Here is a 23,179-nt window from a genome sequence, read left to right on the forward strand (position 1 = left end):
GCCAGGATGAGAATAGCAATGAGACAGAGGGCAGTGAGGGCACAAACAGCAGGCACCACTGTCCCTCTCTGTGGGACAAGCTGAGCTTCCGCAGGCACTTCCAAGCCCCCTCCCCAGTGGGATGTCTACGGGCATGTGCTGGAGAAACAGGGTGATAGAACTGAAGCCGTGTGGGCATCGAGCAGTTTCCACGTAGACACAGCTTCCCTGTGTGCATCTGAGTGTATACAGTCGGCACTCACGTTGCCTGAGCGTCTGTTTGTGCCCGATCCCCTGCCAAGGGTTGCTGTATGGGGTCTCACTGAACTCTCGAACCACCAGGTGAGTGGGCATCTTGTTTTTTTTTTTTTTTTTTTTTAATATTTTTATTTATTTATTCATGATCGACAGAGAGGGAGGGAGAGAGAGAGAGAGGCAGAGACACAGGCAGAGGGAGAAGCAGGCTCCATGCACCGGAGCCCGACGTGGGATTCGATCCCGGGTCTCCAGGATCGCGCCCTGGGCCAAAGGCAGGCGCCAAACCGCTGCGCCACCCAGGGATCCCCGAGTGGGCATCTTGAATGCCATGTGCACAGGGGACAGGCTCAGGAATTCTGAGTCCTTTGCCGACACAGGGCTGAGGAGAGGGTGGAGGTGGAGGCTGGGGGGCCAGGTCATCTGGCCCAGCTTGGTCACATTCAGAAGACCCAGATGTAGGGTTTGGGTGCTATGTCCACGTGCGGTTATCCACGCAGCCAGGGGGATGACGGCTCTCTCATAATGTTGGATTCATCTCCTCTTCCGAGTAGCAGCTGGGAGTGACTCGGGTGGGAGGGCAGGGAGTGGCAAGGGTGGAAGAGGACGATTCTGTCCTTCCTAAGACCTCTCCATATTGTTCCATTTGTTTCAACAAGAATGCATCACCTTCGTGATTTGAAAACTGCCACATTAAGAAAATCAATCAAAGACCAGAAAGAGGGAAGGCAAAATATACATCCCTGTTGTTGACATCCTGAGTGTGTCCTTTTTAAAAATAATAACTCTGTTGAGCTATAATTCACATACCAGATACTTCACCCATGTGTGGGGTATCAGTTTTATTTAATTTTATTTTTTCAAAAAGATTTTATTTAATCATGAGAGACACACAGAGAGGCAGAGACACAGGCAGAGGAAGAACCAGGCTCCCTGCAGGGAGCCCAACGTGGGACTCGATCCCAGGACCCTGGGACCATGACCTGAGCCAAAGGCAGACACTCAACCACTGACCCACCCAGGTGCCCCTGGAGTATCAGTTTTAGAACATTTCATCACCCCAAAGAAACTCCATACTTATTACTAGCAACTCCCCTGTCCCCCTCCCTGCAGCCCCCCGCAGTCATGGTGGATCCTCCCATTCTGGACGTTTCATATCAATGGAATCATGTGGCATGTGGCCTTTTGTGTCTGGCTTCTTTCACTCAGTACCATGTTTTCAAGATACATCTGTATTGTAGTGTGTGTCAGTGCTTTGCTCCTTTTTATGGCCAAGTAATATTCCGCTGTGTAGATGTGCCACATTTTTTTGTTTTTTGTTTTTTGTTTTTTTAGATGTGCCACATTTTTATTATGCAGTCAGCCAGCAGTGAATAGACATTTGCTGTCTGGGCGTGTCTTCATTTTTAAATATGTAAGAAATATGTGCAGGTGCATGTGTGGTTCTGTATCCCATCATGTGGATGGGAACCCAAGGCCCTCTGAGGGCAGAGGGCTCACCCAAGATCACTCTGGGGAGCAAATGTGAGTTACAGACAAATGTGGCTGTGCAGGGCTAGGTAGGGGGCCACGGAATCAGGCTCACAATCCCAAAAATGCTGAGGTGTAAGGAAACCAGAGATAAAGGAACAAGCCAGACCGCCCTGCCCTAGGTGTGGGCCGGAGCATGTCTTTTTTAATGATAGTCATCTATGACCAACCAAGAATAACCAGCCCGCATAGAAGTAAGCTGCTAAAGATGTTATCACTAGTCCTCACTCAATGTCATAACAACAGATATGTTAAAAGGATTTAGGTTCCCCGGTTGGCTTTTGATAAAAGACCAAACCTACAAGCCCTCAGTGGCAACCCTGTCAGGACCCCTCTCACTTCTGAGAGCTTTCTCTATATCTTTGCTTAATAAACCTCTATTGCTTTACTTACTCTCCTTTGTCCGTGAGATTCATTCTTTGACTCGGTGAGACAAGAACCAAGCTCTCCCGTATCAAATGGAGCAGAACCCGGAAGAACGGCCATGTGATGGGGATGTTCTGACCAGGAAGCTGGGGGAGGGTCTTGAGGGAAGGCTGCAGCTGTCACTGTGCACACATCAGGGGGATCAGTTCGGGGGTGGGACTCCAGCATCCCAAGGTGTGCCAGTTTTCATAGTGCAAGTGAACCACTTTTCTGACAGGCCCACCTTCTAATCCAACTTTTGTCACCAACTTGCTGTGTGACCTTGGACGAGTTACTTGACCTCTCTGTGCCTTAGTTTCTTTAACTGGTAGTAGTGTCCACCTCTTAGATTTGTTACGAGGATTTAAACCTAATTGATATAAAGTTATATGGATAGTGTCCAGTGACTTGTGGGCACTTGATAGGTGATGGTCATTTTTATTTTCTGGTATTCAAGAGGACATTTGAGTCTCTAGTTCTGGGTGATGGGGCACAAGGGCTTTTCTATTCCATCTAACCCTCCTTTGAAAGATCTTCAGAAGTAGGTGAGAAAAGTGAAAGTCACCTCCTCCCATTTAGCGGATGGGTAAACTGAAGCCTGGACCTATCCAATGCTGGAAGGTGAGGGCAGAGCCTAATGGGGAACAGAGGACTAGCTGAGGACAAAGCACATTGACAAGTCCTTGAAACAGGCAGAGGGACATTCCTGTACCAACTCAACTGTCTCTATGTTAATACTTTGCTAAGGGCAAAAGGCAATCTTAGACCGACCCACAGGATCCTGTAAGCCCTACTGTAACATGTAAAAATTCCTTTAGAAATTTCCTTTATCTCTAAACCCCCCAAGGGGATCCCTGAGTGGCTCAGTGGTTTAGCACCTGCCTTCAGCCCAGGGCGTGATCCTGGAGACCCGGGATCGAGTCCCATGTCGGGTTCCCTGCATGGAACCTGCTTCTCCCTCTGCCTGTGTCTCTGCCTCTCTCTCTCTCTCTCTCTCTCTCTTATGAATAAATAAATAAAATCTTAAAAAAAATAAACCCCCCAAGATACACGTTGGTGATCATCCCCCAAGCACATGGTCCACCGATATACATCTTCAGGGTCTCATGACTCAGTTTTATTAGACGGTAATAAATGACCTTTTCCCAACAATAGCCAGCCCCCTCAAGGTCCTGGAAACCTTGCTTCCAAAATTCCTTAGAGAGTGCGCTATCCCCAAACCCCTCCCAACTCCCAGGTTTATAATCAGCCACTCCTCACAGGCCAGGGGCAGCAGCTCTTCCTGCCCACGGGTCCTGTCCCCAGGCTTTAATAAAACCACCATTTTGCACGAAAGACGTCTCAAGAATTCTTTCTTGATCATCAGCTCCGGACCCCACCCCACCAAACCTCACCTGTATTCCAAAACTTCATCAGAGCCCACAGGCCCAAGAGGAGGGGCAGGAGTCTGGCTGGGGGACCTTGGGCAAGTTGCCTCCCTCACCTCTGCCTGCTGGCTCTCTTACATCACACCCTCCCCAGAAGTGTCCCCGAGGATGGCCAGATCGGCGTGTCCTTGGCTGCAGGAGGTGGGGATTCTGATTGTTTTCACAGCTCCGAGAGGAACGGGCAGCTCTCATCTCTGTTTGCCCACTGTGGCCTCGGAGTTTGCTGATTGGTTAAGGTCTCTGGCTCCTGCGTCCATCACACTTGGGTTGAAACGGACACCCAGGTGTGACCTCAGCGAAGTCCCTTAACTTCCCTTCACGTCGGTTTCTTGCCTCCAGAAATGGGGATGAATCAGCGCCGTGCCAGTCAGTAAGGGCTCAAAGAATGGTAGTTGCCATTATGATTATCTTTGGTCTCCCTGAGTCTTCTCTCCTTATTCATGTTCCCTCTCCATCAAGTCTGGGTTGGTATCTCTTTGGGATTCTGCAGCCTGGCTGTCCCTGGGGTCTCTTCCTAGGGGCTCGTGAACAGCCATAGGACAGGTCTGTACTGACCCCTTCCTTGCTGGATTCCCCATTCTTGCCTCTATCCACTCAACATCCTATCAGGCACAGGACAGCCCCACACAACAAAGGATTATCTGGCCCCAAATGTCAGTAGTGCCAAGGTTGAGAAACTCTGCTTAAGAGTAATACAGATTGAGACTAATACCTTCCTCATTCTGTCTTCTCTACTTCTATTAATATGGCCAGGAGAAAGTAATTAATCCCATGTGAGTAAAATGTGCTTTATTTTAATAAGCTGATGTTCTATATCCAACTCAATTGGCTTCCAGAGAAGTTAAAATATTTTTTTTTTCTCAGTGAAATTAACCCAATCAGATCAGGCCTATCTTGTTTTGGACGTGATGGACTTAGCCTCTGTGGCTTCCAACGTAGGACTTGGCATCCAGCCCTCCTCATGTTCGTTCACCTGGTTTCAATCCATCGTTTAATTAGATTGAGACTCTGTGACCACATCTTGGGTCATTCGACAGCGCCGTCTATAGTGATGCCTCCCCGCGTTGCATCATCCGAAAATGTGGCAGTCTCTTGGTGGGCCCTTATTGCTAAAACTGGCCAAGACCAAGGTCAGAATTCCATGCCACATTGGGCTTCCCCCTTGGGCTTATCATCATCCATCAATCAACATGTGATGAGTGGAGTTGGCTGGGTCCAGATGGCCTATGAGGGATTTTGTCCAAAGGTCATAGAAAAATCAAGATATTTGCAGCAGGATTAAATTTCAGACCACAAATGCCATGTGCAACAAATGGAGAATTCTTTATTTTTCCTTAACTTGGCTTAATTTTTGTTTTAAGCAGATAATGAATTGGAGGCAATGAGGGGTTTACCTTTCTCACCAGACATCCAGGGGCTGAGTCAGTAGAGGGTGGGTGCTGTATGGTTCCACTGTCTGCCCCCCACCGCAGCTTGCCTGGAAGCCCTTCTGCATTCCCAGCCACGTGGGTCCTTGTCCTATAGTCTGGGGTCTGTGGCAACTATTCCAGAGAATGGTTGGAAACTCAAGGTGGCTTCCCCCTGAGTTGTGGCCACTGCCATAAACTCTTTCTCTTATTTTGCTGTTACTTTCATTCCCAGAGGCAAAAAAGCACTCCCTCCTCGTAGGATGCTTCCCTTCCCCATCCCCCAGCAGTGGACTTCAGACTAGACTCCTACCAACTTTGTGGTGAACTTCTCAGGACATTTTTTTTTTTTTAAGATTTTATTTATTTGTTCATGAGAGAAACAGAGAGAGAGGCAGGCTCAATGCAGGCAGCCCGATGTGGGACTCGATCCCAGGACCCCAGGATCAGGCTCTGAGCCGAAGGCAGATGCTCAACCACTGAGCCACACAGGTGTCCAACTTTGCAAGACATTTCTGAGCCAGTGGTTAAAGCTTTGGTTGCTTGAAACTGTCCACAGTGGGAGTATTGACAGCATGAAAATCAGCAAATGCTACAAAACAGGACTCTTTTTTTTTTTTTTTCTCCCTTGCTTGCTTTTCTCTGTCTCTTTGTCTCTCTATCTCTCTCTCCTCCCCGGGGGTGGGAGGGTGGGGGAGGGATTAAGGAGGAGGGACTGATATGTTAGTATTCTCAAAAGATTATTCCTCCCTCACACATGCCTCATTGCGTGCATTTTCCCAATCATGCAGACAAATAACTGGCAAAAGGGGAAAAATTAGGTTGATGATCCTGGGATGGCTCTTGTTCACCACCCCTTCTTCATCTAATGGTTGCAACCGATTTCTTTTCCAGCTTTTTCTCTGTCATCCACTAGCTTCTCGACATCTTTATCCAAGGGTTGGGCTTGTTTCTCTCTCCGTGGTAAAACACAGGATTTTTGTCAATGATGCTCTATTTTAATGAGAAAAACAGCCTCATTATTTGAGTCCTCTCTGAGGAGAAGCTTTCTGCAAAGAATCTGCTTGTAAGGGGTATTGTTATGTCTCACTACTTTTGCAGGCTTGGGTGTAGGGACTTAAAAAAAATACCCTATTTTTATTTTAGAATAGTTTTATTTTATTTATTTATTTATTTATTTATTTATTTATTTATTTATGATAGTCACACAGAGAGAGAGAGAGAGAGAGAGGCAGAGACATAGGCAGAGGGAGGGTGCATAGGCAGGCTCCATGCACCGGGAGCCTGATGTGGGATTTGATCCCGGGTCTCCAGGATCGTGCCCTGGGCCAAAGGCAGGGGCTAAACCACTGCGCCACCCAGGGATCCCAGAATAGTTTTAGATTCATAGAAAAGGAAATCTGAAACTGGGTAGACAGCACAGGGACTTCCTGTTATACCCCACTCCCTATGTCCCCTGTTATTAACAACTTGGATTAATATGGTACGTTTGTTACAAATATCGATCAAGTATGGATACATTGTTATTCACTGAAGCCTATACTTTATCCAGACTTCCTTGTTTTTTCCCTAGGATCCTTTCTCTGCTCCAGAGTCTCATTCTGGATGGCACTGTGTTTCGTCCCTATGTGTCCTTAGGCGCCTCTTGGCGGTGACCGGTCCCCATACTTGCCCTGTCTTCCATGACCTTGACAGTTTCGAATGGTACTGGTTGTGGATCTTGTTTTGTTTTGTTTCCTTCCTGCGTAGCCGGGGTATGGGATCTGGGGAGGAAGAGCATGGAGGTGAAGTGCTGTTCCCAGCACATCACACCAAGGGTGTATCCACTACCCACATGACTTACTGTTGATGTTGACCTTCACCGCCCGGTGGAAGTAGTGTTCGTCAGCTGTCTTCAGTGTTAAGTTCCTTCTTTTATTTCCAAGTGTGGGATTTTTAAAAGTTGCATCCATCTGTATGCCACACGGACCCACTGTTTATTTTGGGTACTTATTCTCCCTGTTTGGAGATTATCTTTCTGCCTGCAGGTCACTCAGATATGTCTGTCTTGGGGTGGGGGCATCGTGACACAAAGCCGAGGGATTTACTAGCGCTCCCCGCTTCCTTGGTGACAATGACGTGTCTCACATTGGGTCCACACTGTCTCCTAGACAGATTCTTCAGACCTGTGCTGTCCTATATATGATCGCCGCTGGCTACTTGCGGTATTTACATTCAATAAAAATTAAGCAAAATTTACAATTCTGTTCTTCAAATGCACACTTTTTTTTTTTTTTTTTTTTTTTTTAAGATTGTATTTATTTGGGCAGCCCGAGTGGTTCAGTGGTTTAGCGCTGCCTTTGGCCCAGGGCATGATCCTGGAGACCTGGGATGGAGCCCCACATCGGGCTCCCTGCATGGAGCCTGCTTCTCCCTCGGTCTCTCTCATGAATAAATAAATAAAATCTAAAAAAAAAAAAAAAGGCTGTATTTATTTATTTGAGATAGAACATGAACAGGGAGCAGAGGGAGAGGGAGAAGCAGACTCCCCGTTGAGCAAGTTGCCCAATGTGGGGCTCGATCCCAGGACCCCGGGATCATGACCTGAGCGGAAGGCAGACGCTTTACCGACGGAGCGCCCCCAGGCGGCCCCCAAAACACATTTCAAGTGTAGTCACTCGCCACAGGGGATGAGTGCCTAGCATCCTGGACACGCAGATAGATGATGGGATATTTCCATCCACAATTTCCTTATGGCCCCTGTCTCCTTACCCCCGCCCCCATCCCCACCTCCCCGGTCAGCCTGCGACAACCGATGTGATCAGCATGGTCCTCCCGGAGCCTACAGGTATTTACACAACCATAGACTAGTATTTTACAAACTTTTGGTCACTGTCCTTCTTTAAAAAAAAAAAAATCCTTACCCACTGTTCATATGTATTTTTTCCTTTACTCACTCGCAATGCATCAAGAACATCTCTTTGGGTCAATAGATTTAGATCTAATTTATTCTTTTTGATGGCAGCATAAAATTGCATGCTGAGGGTGTATTATGACTTATTCAACCATTTCCCGATTCAAGGGCATCCAGGTTTGCAGTCTTCTGTTTGTTTGTTATTCTAAACAGGATTCTAATAAACATTCTCATCCTCATAGCCCTACCCCTGGCACTTCTTATTTCAGAGAATAAATCTCCTAAATTAAGATTTCTTGAAGGAATGGGTATTTTATCCACTTGTAATCAATATTGACAGATCTTTTTTCCAAAAAGCTGAAGCAATTTCTGATCACACCAGCAATGTGTGAGGGTGCCTATTTTCCCTCATACTTACCAGCCTTGGTTGTTATTGTTTTTATGTCTTTTAAAGTTTTTTTGCCAACCCAATATTTTTTTTTCTTTTTAAGAACATTTTATTGTTGCTCTAATTTGCATTTTCCTGTTGCTGTGTCTGTAACACTTTGTTGTATCTGTTTACTGACTGTAAGCCAGGAGGGCCGTCTCTTTTGTCCTAGGAGTCTAGATTTTGGTTGTTTGGAGTAATGTTTGCTAAATGCAGAAATGAATGGCTTAATTCTGAAAGTCTGGTTCATGTGGACCAGAATTTTCTTTGGTCTGGAGGGCAGATGTTAAGCTGTTCCCTTCTCTCCCCACCCCGTCCCGGCTTCTGCTTCTCCATCCACAAAAAAGGATAGATTAGATAGCCCTCGTAGCTTCTTCCAACTCAGACTTGATGGCTATGGATTCATAAGTCTCTTATGACAAGAGCATCCAGGTTGGACATGGGCTCCCTTGAAGATTAGTCCTGTGGCTTATTTGCTGGGTGACTTGGGGCAAGTCACTTAACCTGTGTGCCTCAGTTTCTCGCTTGATAAATGCCTCCTTTCCTGTTCAGGGGTGAGAGAGAGAGAGAGAGAGGGAGAGTTCCTCTGTACAAGGGTCTTCAACTCAGAAATCTCCAACCCCAGGCAGGGGCCTGTCCGGTGCTGGGGATGTGATAGGGAGGGGTGAGGACAGTAGCAAATGGAGAAACACATATCCTGGGCAGCCCGGGTGGCTCAGAGGTTTAGTGCCACCTGCAGCCCAGGGCATGATCCTGGAGACCCTGGATCGAGTCCCCCGTCAGGCTCCCTGCATGGAGCCTGCTTCTCCCTCTGCCTGTGTCTCTGCCTCTCTCTCTCTCTCTCTCTCTCTCTGTGTCTCTCATGAATAAATAAAGTCTTAAAAAAAAAAAAAGAAACACATATCCTCTGTAGAGGACATGGTGAGTCAACTCCGGGTAGCAGAAACGTAGCCCCTACTTTGAGACCCTCTGTGGGCTCAAATGACGTCATCTTGGCAAGACTCAAGAATTGTGAGACCTCAGCTAAGATGCCATGTTGTGTTGGATGTCAGAAGACTCGAGTCCACATCCCAGCTGGCTTACTCCCCAGTGAGACTGCTTGCTTTGCTGCCGCAGGCCCGCTTCTTTTCTTTTCTTTTTTTTTTTAAGATTTTATTTATTTATTCATGATATACAGAGAGAGAGAGAGAGAGAGAGAGAGGCAGGCAGAGGGAGAAGCAGGCTCCATGCAGGGAGCCCGACGTGGGACTCGATCCCGGGTCTCCAGGATCATGCCCTGGGCTGAAGGTGGCGCTAAACCACTGAGCCACCCAGGCTGCCCTTTTTTTTTTTTTTTTTTTTTGCCAGGCCAGCTTCTTTTACCCATTTGGTACAATTGGGCCTCGGCGGCCTGGAAAGTGTATGACATGGAGTCCAAATGCAATTTGGGAGGATTCCTCTCCTGTGTCTGAGGCTCCATCCTTCCTCCCCACGCTGTTCCCTCGCCCTGGGGACAGCTGGGGGTGAGGATGGTGAAATGAAGCTTAATGAGTAACCTATGAGACTGGCCAGGGTGAGTGTTTGGCCACCATAAGCGTCAGGGACAGGGGCTGGCTGACGAACATAGCTCTGGGATCTGGGACGGGATGGGTCAGTGACCTGGGCCACCTCTCCAGTCTTATCTGCTCTCTGATGGAGACATCCTGGCATCCCCACCTCAGGCTCTTCCAAGTCAGGTGCTCTGGAGCTTGGCCCCTCCACTTCTGAGCTCTGGCTCCGCCACTGCGATGGGACCTTGGGAAAGTGACTTGGCCTTTCTGAGCTAAGTCTGATTCCCCAAAAGAGGGTTTGTTACAACATACATCTCTCCAAGGTGTTGCAAGCATTCTGTGATATGATGATGTCATGTTCCCAAACTTCGAACATTCATTGCCACCTTTGCAATTTCTACCATATTGTGGTGTCACCTCTTATAAATACACTAATACCAACAATAGCATCGAACACAGAGCACTTTCCACTGTTCTAAATATTTTATATATATTAACTCATTTGATCCTCACAAATGAGTTGCCCACTAGAGAAGTTGTAGTCTATCCACATCTTACAGTTGAGGAAACAAGGCACAGAGAGGTTAAGGGATTTACCCAAGTTTACCCAGCGGGTAAGTGGCAGAGCTGTGTTTTGTGCCAGACCCCGGCTCCATGGTCTGTGCTCTGTGAGGCACCCTGCTCCTTCATCCAGAAACTAGTGCCACTGCTATGGCTACTACTGAATATTAAAAACAAAAAACAATGGATTGCATTTTAAGCATCGATTCCTGCCTTGGCTTCTTCCAAAACAAGAATATCTGTGAAATCATGGATTTGGTATTGTGTACAGGTGACCCTTGAACCATATGGAAGTTAAGGGTGCTGTCCCACCTCATGAAGTCAAAAATCTGTGGATAACTTCTGACTCCTTCAAAACTTAACTACTAAAAGCCTATTGTTGACCAGAAAGTTTACCAATAACAGGAAGTTGATTAACGTGCATTTTGTGGGCTCTATGCATTTTATACTGAATTCTTATAATCAAGTAAGATAGAGGAAATACTAAGAAAATCATAAGGAAAATATATTTAAAAATACATTTACAGTAAAAATACATTTACAGTCCTGTGTTGTAAAAAATCCACATATAAATGGAATTGCGCCATTCAAATCCGTGTTGTTCAAGGGCTGTCATGTTTCTTGTCCAAGTCTAAGCTGTGTGCTAAGGCCCCACTCCTCCAGGAATCCCCCTGATTCCACCCCAACCCAGGTGCCCTATGACGATCTTCTGCTCTCTGTCTTCCTGGGGGTGGTAAAATTGTCACTGCATTGGATGGTTTCCTCTCCCCCTAATCCAGGGGCCACCCCAGGACACAAACTCGGTTTTGCCCCTTTGTCCCCAGGGCCCAGTCCAGGACAGGACGCTTGACAAGGATGGGTACATGTTTAATGGGAGGATGGTGATGAAGCTTCCAGAGTCCTCATCGAGGATCATGGCCAAGCAACTCGACTTGACCTCAAGCATCCAGGAGTTAATCATCAAGCCTGGGAAGGTCACACACAGTCCTAGAAGGGCAAAGAACATCTCAGCTGCCAGGTCTTTCCTGGAACTCACCTCCCATTTTGTAGAGAGGAAACGTGAGGCTCAGAGATGGATGTGACAAGCTCAGTTTCACCCAGTGAGATGGTGACAGTATAAATCTGATCATGTTATTCCTCTGCCTACAGCCTTCTATGGTTCCTTAGTATTCCTGGGTAAGGTCCAGGAATGGCACAGGCGTCCCTGCAGAGTCTGGTTCTGGCCCATATTCCCAGCCCCAAACCTGCTTTCCCAGCGTCCTGGCGTCAGGTAAGTGTAAGTTACCTGCTCTGAGTGTCCACAGCCCTGTCCCACCTCTGCCTGACAATATCTGAGAGCACCGATTACAACTGCTCTTTGGTGGCCCCTTGGGACTTCATGAGAGCAGGGGACATGCTATATTGTTTGAGGCTAAAGTCCCAGGGCTCAACACATAGTAGGTGTTCAATAAATATTTGTTGAATGAATGAATAATCAGAGCCCTTCATTTGAACGATAAATCATTGTTTGGGTTCCTTTGTTGGATGTAAAATATCAGGGGTGAGGAGGTGCTTCAGAAAAATTAGGCCTTTTCATGTGGCAGATAACAATTGTTTCTTTGTCTTTTGACCTAAGCTGACCCTGACAGCAGTGGGGGTGGTGGCCTGGCACTCAGCGCAAACACTGGACTCAGAGTAAAATCTGGATGTGTCTGTGTCACAGAAGAGGTGGTCCAGGGTGTCTCTCGCTGGCTGGGTGACCTCGGCCCAGTGAGTCTCCCTGCTGGAGCCTGTATCATCAATGAGACCAAGGACAGTGCAGGGGGAGGCAGTGGACCTTGGTCTTGTTCCTTTCTTCCTCCAGCGGGGCGCTGTCCCTTTAACGTGGGAGGAGGGGCCAAGGCTGCGGGAAGTTGCCAGAAGCTGGGAAGAGCTGGTGCCCTCGCAGGCTGCAGGCTGGTGGGCAGCAGGCTGGAGCCTGGCTGGGTCTGGGCACTGTTCAGCAGGCAGGTAAGAGGGCCTGACACCCAAATGGTACCGCTGGGGCTCTGTGTGCGTTTGTGGAATGTGAACACAGGGTAGTCTGGAAGGTTCTGGGGCAAGGTCCAGAATGAGTGGACAGAAAGTGAGGAGGTATGGGTGCAAAGCCCCCCTAAGAACACTGATTTCACTCAGGGTTTCACTCTAGCCTGCCTTGGAGAAGAAGGCTGGGGGTGCCACAGACTCTGATGGCTGGGGAGCAGGTCCTGCTTGCCAGAGGGGCAGGACTGGGCACTCTGCCAGCGTGAGTTTCCTGGCCTTGGCATCAGGGATTTGGCTGTAAGGGTTACCCAGGTGGCCTCTGGAAAAGCCTGAGGGACAAAGGAGGCAGAAACAGGAAATGGTCCTTACCCCAATTCACAGATGCATTAGGTGAAGCCCAGTGAGGAAAGGTGGCATGGCCAAGGTCGTGCCTGCTGGGACCTGAACCCAGGCCTCAGGCTTTTCACGGCATTGCTCCACAGCAGAGAGGGCCCAGGGCTCCCACCTCAGCACCCGTGGTGGCCACATGCTGCAAGAGCTGTGTGTCCCTAGGCCAAGGTCTCACCTTGACTCTAGACCTTAGTCTGGGAGGCCTGTGCCCTTATGGGCATCTGGGCTTGATAAGGGCTATTGGAAGTTTGGGGCCTGTTCATTTGACAGGGCTGCTGTCCTCCTGTGGGCTGTTAGGATAAGCAGGAGGCCTGGGGAGCCTTGGGACTGAGCCGGGAGCATTTGGCTCCTAAGGACACCTGGCAGTTAAGTATGAAATGCTCACGCCTTTCACCACTACCACCACCACCGTCATTATCATCACCTAGTAGAGAAAGTATGGCACGGTGCTACGGGCACAGATGCCAAAGTCCACTGCCTGAATTTGAATCCTGGCCGTGCCATTCCCAGCTGTGTCACCTCGGACAGGTTACTTAACCTCTCTGGGCCTCAGTTTCATTATCTATAAAATGGAGCTAGTAAGTGAACCTGTCTCAGGACCGTTACGATGATCTTATGAGATGGTATATGTGCCAATGATCTCGTCATAGAGCCTGGCTGGCAGGAGGTCCCACACACTGTTAGCTAATATTATATGTCAGGCATGGAGCTGATGGCTTCACAATATGGCCTCACTGCGTCCACACAGTGATTCCGTGATGTAGAAGCTCTTCTCCTAGTTTGCCGCGTGGTTAGTTCATTCTTATTTTTCAGGTCTCGGTGTTAATGGTCACTTCCTGCAAATAGGCCTTTCGTGACCTCTCTATCCACAGTAGGTGTCCTTGTTCTTCTCTTTAAGACTCCCTGTATGTGTGCGTTCCTCTTGGTAGTTTTCACCATTTTTGATTATTTTGTTTGTCTATATGGTTATTTATCAAACACTGATCTCCACATCAGCTCCATGAGGGGATGTCCGTCTTCCTCAACAGGGTAACCCCAGTTCCCAGGTCAGGGCCTGCGCCTCGCAGGTGCCCTGTAGACATGCGAGAGAAGGGGTAAGCACGCCCGCATAGTTACATGGCCCCAGAGAGATGATGCCTCTAGAGCGCTCAGCTGATGGCTGACGTAGAGTAGGGCAGGAGGGAACATGACACAGAGAAATCGAGATGCTAGTTGGGGTCACACAGCGAGGAATACAGAGCTGGTTTCTAACTTTGGTCACTGATTGACCCCTACGCCCGGAGCCAAGGTGAGGCCCAGGCTGAGGTCTGCTGAGTTTGGGTGACCCACAGGTTCCCTCTCCGATGCCATGTTCAGTTTGAGAAGTGCCCTGATGGAACCGGGTGGAGACTCTGGCTCAGACTCTGCCCTGCCTGGGGGATCCCAGGGCCATCCCAACAAGGGCCTGGGGTCAAATCTAGGGGCAGGAGACCTAGAACCCTCTGGTGGGGTGGGCAGCTGGGAGTAGGTAAGGGTGAGCAGGAAGCTTGGGCCCGTGGAGGATGGGGAGGCTGCAGCACGCCTCCTACTGGCCATCAGTGAAACTGCAGGGCTTGGCCCAATGCTTTTCTGACCCAAAGGAAAAAAAAGGGGTTGCATTTGCTCCTTAAAAAAAAAGAAAAAAAGACAAACAGCCCTCTATTTCTCCACTCTTCTCATTTCTTCCTCTTCTGTTTCTCACCTTTTACCACCGATTCGTTCACTAACTGTGCCTTTGCTTAAAACCTCCCGATGGCTTCCCAGGACAAGTAGAATTAGAATAACATCCCAGCTCCTCAGCGTGGCACGTCCTTCCCCAAGTCCCTGCCCACCTCTCCTTGCTCAGCTCCTACACCAGATCCCTTCTCCCCACACCAGCAACGCCCCAGGGTCATTTCTCTCTCAAGGTGTTTCCACCTGCTGTTCCTTCTGCAGGAATGCGTTCCCCTGGGCTCCCTGCTGTCACTCATCTCGAACATCTCTCTTGGAGAACTTGCAGATGGAAAGAGAATTCAAAGCCCTCTCTGCCAACCCAATACTCACAGATCTGATTTGCATCCTGATTCAAACTGTTAGAAACCCCAAATCACAGACAGCAAAACCAACTGTTTATCCCATTTAATGAGATGATTGGAAAGGTGAGCAATTATGTGACGATATTGAGAGATGATTATTAATGTTTTTAGATGTGATAATGGTATTGTGATGATGTGGTGTTTTTTAATTAGCGTCATTGAGATATGGTTTCTATAAAATAAAATTAGCCAGGGATGCCTGAGTGACTAAGTCAGTTAAGTATCTAACTCTTGGTTTCGGCTCAGGTCATGATCTCAGGGTTGTGAGATGGAGGCCCCCATTGGGCTCCATGCTGGACATGGAGTCTGCTTAAGATTCTCTCTCTCCCTCTGCCTCAGCTTCTCCTCCACTTGCTCCCTCTCAAAAAAAAATAAGTCCACTTTGAGTAAGAATTCTGTGAGTTTGCACAAATGTATACAGTTATGAATCCATATGGCTACTGTTTAAAAAAAGTTCTTAAGGGACGCCTGGGTGGTTCAGCAGTTGAATGTCTGCCTTTGGCTCAGGGTGTGATCCCGGGATCCGGGATCGAGTCTCACATCCGGCTCCCTGCATGGAGCCTGCTTCTCCCTCTGCCTGTGACTCTGCTTCTCTCTCTCTGTGTCTCCCATGAATAAATAAATAAAATCCTTAAAATAAAGAAATAAACCTAGTTTTACAAAAAGAGTTCTTTGCTTTTAGAGATCTGTGCTGAAGTATTTACAAAGGAAGTAGTATAGGAAAAAATATATAATAAGAATAAAGGATAAGGGGCACCTGAGTGGCTCAGTTTGTTAAGTGTCTGCCTTTTTAGCTCAGGCCAAGATCCCTGCGTTCCCATATCTAGCCCTGCCACATCAAGCTCCTTGCTCAGTGGGCAATCTGCTTCTCCCTTTCCCTCTGCTCCTTCCCCTACTCATTTTTTCTCTCTTGCTCCCTCTCTTTCTCCCTTGCTCTCCCAAATAAATAAAAAATCTTGGGTAGCCCGGGTGGCTTGGGTTTAGCGCCGCCTTCAGCCCAGGGCCCGATCCTGGAGTCCTGGGTTCAAGTCCGAAGTCGGGCTCCCTGCATGGAGCCTGCTTCTCCCTCTGCCTGTGTCTCTGCCTCTCTCTCTCTCTCTCTCTCTCTCTGTGTCTCTCATGAATAAATAAATAAAATCTTTAAAAAAAAATCTTAAAAAAAAATAAAGGAGGAAAAACCCCATAGTACAGGGTGGGGGTGTGTGTGTGCAGGTGTGGTTGAAACAAGACAGGCCACGAGTGCTCGCTCAAGCTGAGAGATGGGCTACACCAGGGGTTCATTATACAGTTCTCGACATTTTGCTATGTTTAAATTCTCCATAATACAAGTTTTAAAAAAGTTTTTCTCTCTTGAGAGACTGTTTCTGACCATGCTTGCTGAAATACTGCCTCCCACCCCCATTGCCTGTTTGAAATTTTGTGCTTCTGTCTCCCCTACTAGAATGTGAGCTCTGGCAAAGCAGGGGCTGCCTCTGACATGTGCGCTCCAAAATCTGGAACCACCTGGCACATAGTAGGTGCTCAATGAAAAGAGGTGTTTTTTTTTTTTTTGCATGCATACCTGAATGAATGAAGAATGAATGAATGAATGAATTCTCCCACCATCATTCATTCATCACCATGTATTGGCCACCTTCTACACCCCCAGCACTGTGGGCTGGCACAGTTACAGAATGAAAGGGTCCCTGGTCCAAACCCTTGTCCAGGTGGGGAAACAGGCCGTGGCAGCTGGATAGGGCTAAGGAGCCTAATGGAGGCTCTTCTCCACGTTCCCCTCCTCCTAGTTAAGGGGACTTTGGCTGGAGCTGTCTGGGCTATGGCATTGGTGTTCTCCTGCAGGCCCCCTGGGGGTTGCTGGGATGGATCACTCTCGAACAGGCTGTGCTAAGGCTGAGCACTTCCACGTGGTCACACCTCTGCTGGAGAGCTGGGCACTTTCCCAGGTGGCAGGTGTGACTGTCTTCCTCAAGTGCGAGAATGTGCAGCCGGCCGGCTCCTTCAAGATCCGGGGCATTGGGCATTTTTGCCAGGAGGTGAGGTGTCAGCAGGAGGGGAGAAGTGAGCCAGTTCTTGGGGGAGGAGAGGGATGGGGATGGTTGCCGGCTGGATGGGGGTGAGGGCAGGAGGGGAGAAGTGGACTCATACAGATGGGAGGAGCAGGATGAGGGGCAAGGAGTGTTGGAGTGGGCTGGGGAGGGACTAACTCCATCCCACACTGGCTCTATGACATCTGCCTGGGTCAGCCCCCAACCTCATTCCTTCTTTCCCCAGGTGGCCAAGAAGGGATGCAGACACCTGGTGTGTTCCTCAGGTGAGCCTTGGGGCTGGGTCCTCAGGGCTGAATGTAGGGGAGGAAGAGATGGCTGGAGCAGCAGTAGATGTCCAGGGATCAGCCTCCTGTTAAAGGCCCAGTTCCATCAAGGTCATGATTAGATGGCCATTTCATTTCATCCCCTCCCAGCCCTCTTCCCATCATTCAGGACTCATGGTAGAAGTGACAATAATCCAATTAATATAGGTTTAGGCTACAGGCCCCAAGAACTGAAAAATTCTTGGGATAAGTGGCTTTCAGGTACAGCTGGAACCAGGAGCTCTCCTTTGTATCTCTCCTTCTCTCAACTTGTCTTTTTTCTGTATAAGCTTCATTTTCACCTAGACTTCATAGCAGCAAGATGGCCAACAGGTGTTCTAGGCTTGCCTCCTATCATCCTATCAGCCCTGGTGAAAAGGAACTACCCCTTCTTGATGGTTCTCCTCAATCCATGACTCGGTCTTCTTTACCTAGCTTGGATCATGTACTCATCCCTGAACCAATCATGGGTTAGGGGATTGAGGTCTCAGATTGAGTTAATCTAGGTCATGTATCTACCTCTGGGATCAGAAAGAGGACTCAAAGGTGGGGCATATGAGTGTGGGGAAGGAATGGCCCACAAAGGGAAATGGAAGGGGAGGGAGGAAATTGTGTTAACGGGCTAAAACAACACTGCCCACTGCACTCCCTTCTATTGCTTCCACAGGGGGCAACGCAGGCATTGCAGCTGCTTATGCTGCTCGGAAGCTGGGCATCCCTGCCACCATTGTGCTCCCTGAGGGCACCTCCCCGCAGGTGGTGAAGAGGCTGCAGGGGGAGGGGGCAGAGGTTCAGCTGACTGGAAAGGTAAGGACCCCAGGAAGGAGAAGCCAGCTGGAGTGGGCTGTTCCCCTTGAATCCCATTTACCCCTAGGAGATGGTATCTCTCTGCTTTTTTTTCTTTCTTTTGTTTTTGATGTACTATGACTGGAGCCCAGTCTTCTCTTAGGATGGCTGAGCTGAGGGGTAGGAGTGAGGCATGATGTATATTGAGGGCTGGGACCTCCTGCCTCTACCAACCCTGAGAAGACTTCCCCTGTGTGAACCCAGGAGAAGCAGGAAGCTGATAGACCAGGAGTATGTCTGTCTCCTCATATCCTCACTAACATTTGGTAATATTCATTTAAACATTTTTGCCATTTGATAAGACAAAAAAGTATAAGGAAAGAGGATGGTGGCATTATTTCTTGTTCTGAGACCACCCTAATAAGGGGCCCACCGACAAGGATATCACTGATTCACCCTGTTACTGAAGAAACAGAGATACAAACATGTAATCCTCCTACCTTCCTGGAAAGAAGGGGAAAAAGCATCCCTAGAAAAGAGATTTTTTTTTTAAACCATCAAAATTAAAACTAAAAGCCATACCATGGTACCTAAAAAGTTGGTCACCAAATACTTAGTGTCTAGTTTCTTTCCTTGCTTTCTCCCTTCTTTTTCTCTCTTTTTTTTAAAGAAAAATTATTTATTTATTCATGAGACTCACAGAGAAAGGCAGAGACATAGATAGAGGGAGAAGCAGGCTCCATGTGGGGAGCCCAATGCAGGACTCAATCCCAGGACCCCAGGATCATGACCTGAGCCGAAGGCAGACACTCAACCACTGAGCAACCCAGGTGCCCCTTTTTTCTTCTCTTTATTCGTCCATTCAACCATCCTCCTATCCAGCACTCTCTCTCCCTGCCTTTCTCCCCTCCCATCCATCCATCCATCCATCCATCCATCCATCCATCCATTCCCCCATCACCTTTTTCCCTCCTCCACTTCCTTCTTTCTTCCTTTCCTTCCTTCCAACAGATATTCTTTGAATTCATACTATGTGTCTGGACTATGTTAAAGCAAGGGATATAGAGGTAGTAAGACATGGTCTCTACTCTCACAAAGCTCAGGTGTTGTTGGGGAGACACACAGATAACCACATGGTGATAAGAGAAAGTTGTAAGTATTGTGATGGGGAAGCACAGGGCCCTGAGGAAGAACAGAGAAGGCATATTGTTTTAATCAGCTCTTGCTGCTAGATAATGCTACATAACACACAGCCCTCACCTCTCGGTGGCTCATGAGAAACACGATCTCTCTTGCTTCTGGGCTTGTGAGTGGGCTAGGGTGGTTCTGTGTCAGGCTACAGGCAGGATTAAGATCTGCATATGTGTCCCCCTCATCGTTCTGGACTGGTGGCCACCTGGGACATGTTCTGCTCAAGGTGAATGGCAGGAGGAGTGAGAGGAAAGTGCCTCTTGACCAAAGCAAGTCCCACAGCTGGACCTACATCAATGGGGGTGGGGAAATGTACTCTGCCCTTTCTAGTGGGAAGAACAGCAGTAACATGACAAAAGCCACGGATGTGTGATTCTAATGGAGGAAGGGGGTAGGGAACTGGGCAGTGGCCCTAACCACCCCCAGGTAGTGCCTCAGACCCGGGCCTCTCTGGCTGCTTGAACTCAACCGGCAGTTGAGTTCAATCATCAGTAGGATGATTGCTGGTTTTCATGGACACCATCTATAGTGGCCAGGTTGCTATTTGGGGCTCTGATTTAAGGGGCCTTCTGCCTTACTGGCTGACTAGAAGTGGAAACCACTTAACTGGCCTTGGAGCTCACCCTCCCCCGCAGACTGGCCCATTGGGATTATGGAAAGCACATATCATCAGTTTATCCACCCAGAAGCCTCCACTTTTGTCTCAGGAGGCTGTGAGGCCCACCCCAGCTCTGATCTCACCCTTGGAGTTCTCCTCAGCTGGCCAGACCCTGGGGCTATCCAGGAGACTTCAGGCTCTGCTCCAGGCTCCAGAGCAGTCCAATTCCTGAGGCTCCTGAGACCCTCTGTTTCTCTTTAGGTTTGGGACGAGGCCAGTCTGAAGGCACAAGAGTTGGCCAAGAGGGATGGTTGGGTGAATGTCCATCCATTTGACCACCGTCTGATCTGGTAAGGTTATTGCTCCGCCCCCATGGAGCTCAGAGCCCAAACCCTCATTGAGTTGGGATCCTTCCATTGGACAGAAAGGGATGCTGAGGCCTAGAGAGGAGAAGAGGCTTGGAAGCCAGGCATGCTGAGGTTCAGACCCTACTTCTATTATTTGTGAGTTCTGTGATTGCAAAGCCTCTCTCCTCCCCATGCCTCAGTTTCCACATGTATAGAATGGAAATGGTAATAATCAATCCTGTTTATTGAGTGTACTTGGGGATACATTTAATACATTTGATCCTCTTCAGAGCTCTAGAGGTGGGTGTTTTATGTCCATTTCATAGGCACAGAGGGGCCAAGGAACTTGCCTGACATTGCACAGCTAGTAAGTGGCCAAGACATTGGGTCCCAGGCCCAGAACTAGACTGGCACCAAGTGATATGCTGGTCCCCTCTTAAGCACATACACAAATGCTGCCTCTTTACAAGGTTGTGGAGGGGATTAAATTGGATAATGTCTGAGAACATGGCTTTGAGGTCGATGGCTGGGAAAGAATGAGTGAATGAGTAAATTGAATGGATGAAAGCTGAGTGAGCTAAGTGTTGCAGGGTTTCTGCTCTCCCCTGCTATGGATAGGGATTGGGGTGACAACAAGGAAAGTTTGTGTATATGTCAGCCTTTGGGAATAGGGCCCTTTCTTACCCTGCTTCCTCCTTCCCCCAGGGAAGGCCATGCCAGCCTGGTGCGAGAGCTGAAGGCAGCACTGGGGACTCCACCAGGGGCCCTGGTGCTGGCAGTAGGGGGTGGAGGGCTCCTGGCTGGGGTGTCAGCTGGCCTGGCAGAGGTGGGCTGGCAGCATGTGCCCATCATTGCTGTGGAGACCCGAGGGGCACACTGTTTCAATGCAGCCATCAAGGCGGGCAGGCTAGTCACGCTGCCAGAAATCACCAGGTAGGCATGGGCTGGGGCCATCTGTGGGAGGCTGGAAGGTGGGGGTGTAGCTATCCTAGAAGCTCTCAGTCCCAACCAGTGGAGGAGTTTGGGGGTACCCAAGAGGTTCAACTTCACCCTGAGTTCCACCCTAATGTGGATTTCAGTTAGAAGGCGATGCCAAAAAAGTAGATAGAGGATATGATTCATTTAAGTTTCATTAATTAATAAAACTCATGGGACGCCTGGGTGGCTCAGTGGTTGAGCAACTTCCTTCAGCCTAGGGCATGATCCCCAGATCAAGTCCTGCATCAGGCTCCCTGAGGGGATCCTGCTTCTCCCTCTGCCTATGTCTCTGCCTCTCTCTCTATGTCTTTCATGAATAAATAAATAAAATCTTTTAAAAAATTAATAAAACATTTCATTGCTCTATATCATTACAAAAGCAGTTTAAATGTGTTGCAGTAAGTTAGAAAATGTAGGCAAGCAATAAACAACAGAAAACAAAATGGCACCTTCAATTCCACCATCCAACAATGAACACTAGGTTACATATTCCAAGTTTTTGTTTTTCCTCCGTGTACACATAGTTACATACAAGTGAAATGTGCCTGGCACACAGTAGGTGCTCTACAAATATTTGTGAAATGAATGAATGAATTGATCATGTATTTTTAAAGTTAGGATCGCATCCTTCCTAAACTCTATTTTTCTAGTTCATATTATATGTCATGAACAGTTTCATTTTTTCTACAATATCGTTAGAGAACTTTTTCCTTGTTGCTTTATGTAACAGATTTTAAATCAAATGAGGAAAAGTTCTTATGAACCAACTAACTAGTTAACGGAGAGTGGTCCAGCCTCCAGACCCTGCCTCATCTTATATCCTTCTTTTCCTGTTTTTAAGATTTTATTTGTTTATTCATGAAAGACACATACACAGAGAGGCAGAGACATAGGCAGATGGAGAAGCAGGCTCTCTGCAAGAAGCCTGATGTGGGACTCGATCCCAGGACTCTGCAATCACATCCTGTGCCAAAGGCAGATGCTCAACTGCTGAGCCACCCAGGCGTCCCATCTTACATCCTTCATCACCATCACCAGTATCATCCTCACAGATGCTGTGTTAATTACCTAGGTCTGCCATATAAATGACCACAAACTATGTGGCTTAAAAGATCAGAAATGCATTCTGTCATAACCCTGGAAGCCAAAAGTGTGAAATCAAAGTGCTAGTAGGGTGACACTTTCTCTGAAGGCCCTAGGGGAGGAGCATGCTTCCTTGCCTCTTTCAGCTTCTGGTGGCTATTGGCAATCCTTGGTGTTCCTTGGCTTGTAGCCACCTCCTTCTGCCTCTGTCTTCAATGACCTCTCTGTGGTCTGTCCTCTTCTTGTAAGGGCACCAGTCATTGAATTTAGGGTCCACCTTAATCCAGTATGACCTTATCTCGACTAATTACATCTGCAAAGATCCTATTTCCAAATTAGGTCACATTCTGAGGTTCTATATGGATGTGAATTTTAGGGGAGACAATATTCAACCCTCTATAGATATCAGCACTGCCCATATTTTATTAAACACTTATTAGGTGCTGGACCTTAGGATATAATAGTGTGTGACAACAAGGTGGCTGAAAAAGACAGCCTATTAAGTCATCTTTATTAAGCACCTACTGTGTACAGGGTTCTGGCTGGCCAATTAGAGAAACAGTCCTTTCTTCAGGAGAATTCTATCTGGATATATGAATCCCTTAATGTCTTTCTGGTATTATCTTCACTCCTTTCTGGTGCCACCCATCCTCCAATGTCTCTGTGATGACCTTTCCTGAAGATTATTTGTGCCCCTAACTGTTGAGCCTTTCCTGTCCCTTCCATCTGAAATACCAGCCCCTCTCACATTGATGAAATTCCCCAAGGCTCAGCTGGGCAGTTGACTCCCATGGTAAAGACCCCAAAGATACTCTGTGTCACTCTTTGGCTGTGAAAGAGCTTGTGGATGGGCTGGTTTGTGAAGGAGGGGCTTGAGGATGGGGACTGACTTTTCAGCTCTGAGTCCCTAGCACCTCTCTCAGAGCCTGGCACAGTGGAGCACTAAGTGA

General features: G+C 48.0%; 1 protein-coding gene across 11 annotated transcripts in view; it reads left to right on the forward strand.

The window, feature by feature from the left end:
- Positions 1–84: 84 nt before the first annotated feature.
- The window catches only part of SDSL (serine dehydratase like), a 27,648-nt gene continuing 4,553 nt past the window's right edge, over positions 85–23,179 (forward strand). Inside the window, exons 1-9 of one of the 11 annotated variants that reach the window (XM_072802625.1) lie at positions 12,289–12,401; positions 13,617–13,674; positions 14,757–14,959; positions 16,338–16,413; positions 16,736–16,929; positions 17,168–17,207; positions 17,914–18,053; positions 20,083–20,171; positions 20,874–21,101. In XM_072802625.1, the coding sequence (XP_072658726.1) occupies positions 14,948–14,959; positions 16,338–16,413; positions 16,736–16,929; positions 17,168–17,207; positions 17,914–18,053; positions 20,083–20,171; positions 20,874–21,101 (779 nt within the window). In that variant the 5' untranslated portion in view covers positions 12,289–12,401; positions 13,617–13,674; positions 14,757–14,947. Of the gene's footprint in view, positions 322–12,255; positions 12,402–13,616; positions 13,675–14,756; positions 14,960–16,337; positions 16,414–16,735; positions 16,930–17,167; positions 17,208–17,913; positions 18,054–20,082; positions 20,172–20,873; positions 21,102–23,179 lie in introns of those variants that run through there. The other 10 variants (XM_072802624.1, XM_072802629.1, XM_072802627.1 and 7 more) reach the window with 10 other exon arrangements.

Source organism: Canis lupus, chromosome 27, assembly GCF_048164855.1.
Source record: "Canis lupus baileyi chromosome 27, mCanLup2.hap1, whole genome shotgun sequence".
Classification (NCBI taxonomy): domain Eukaryota; kingdom Metazoa; phylum Chordata; class Mammalia; order Carnivora; family Canidae; genus Canis; species Canis lupus.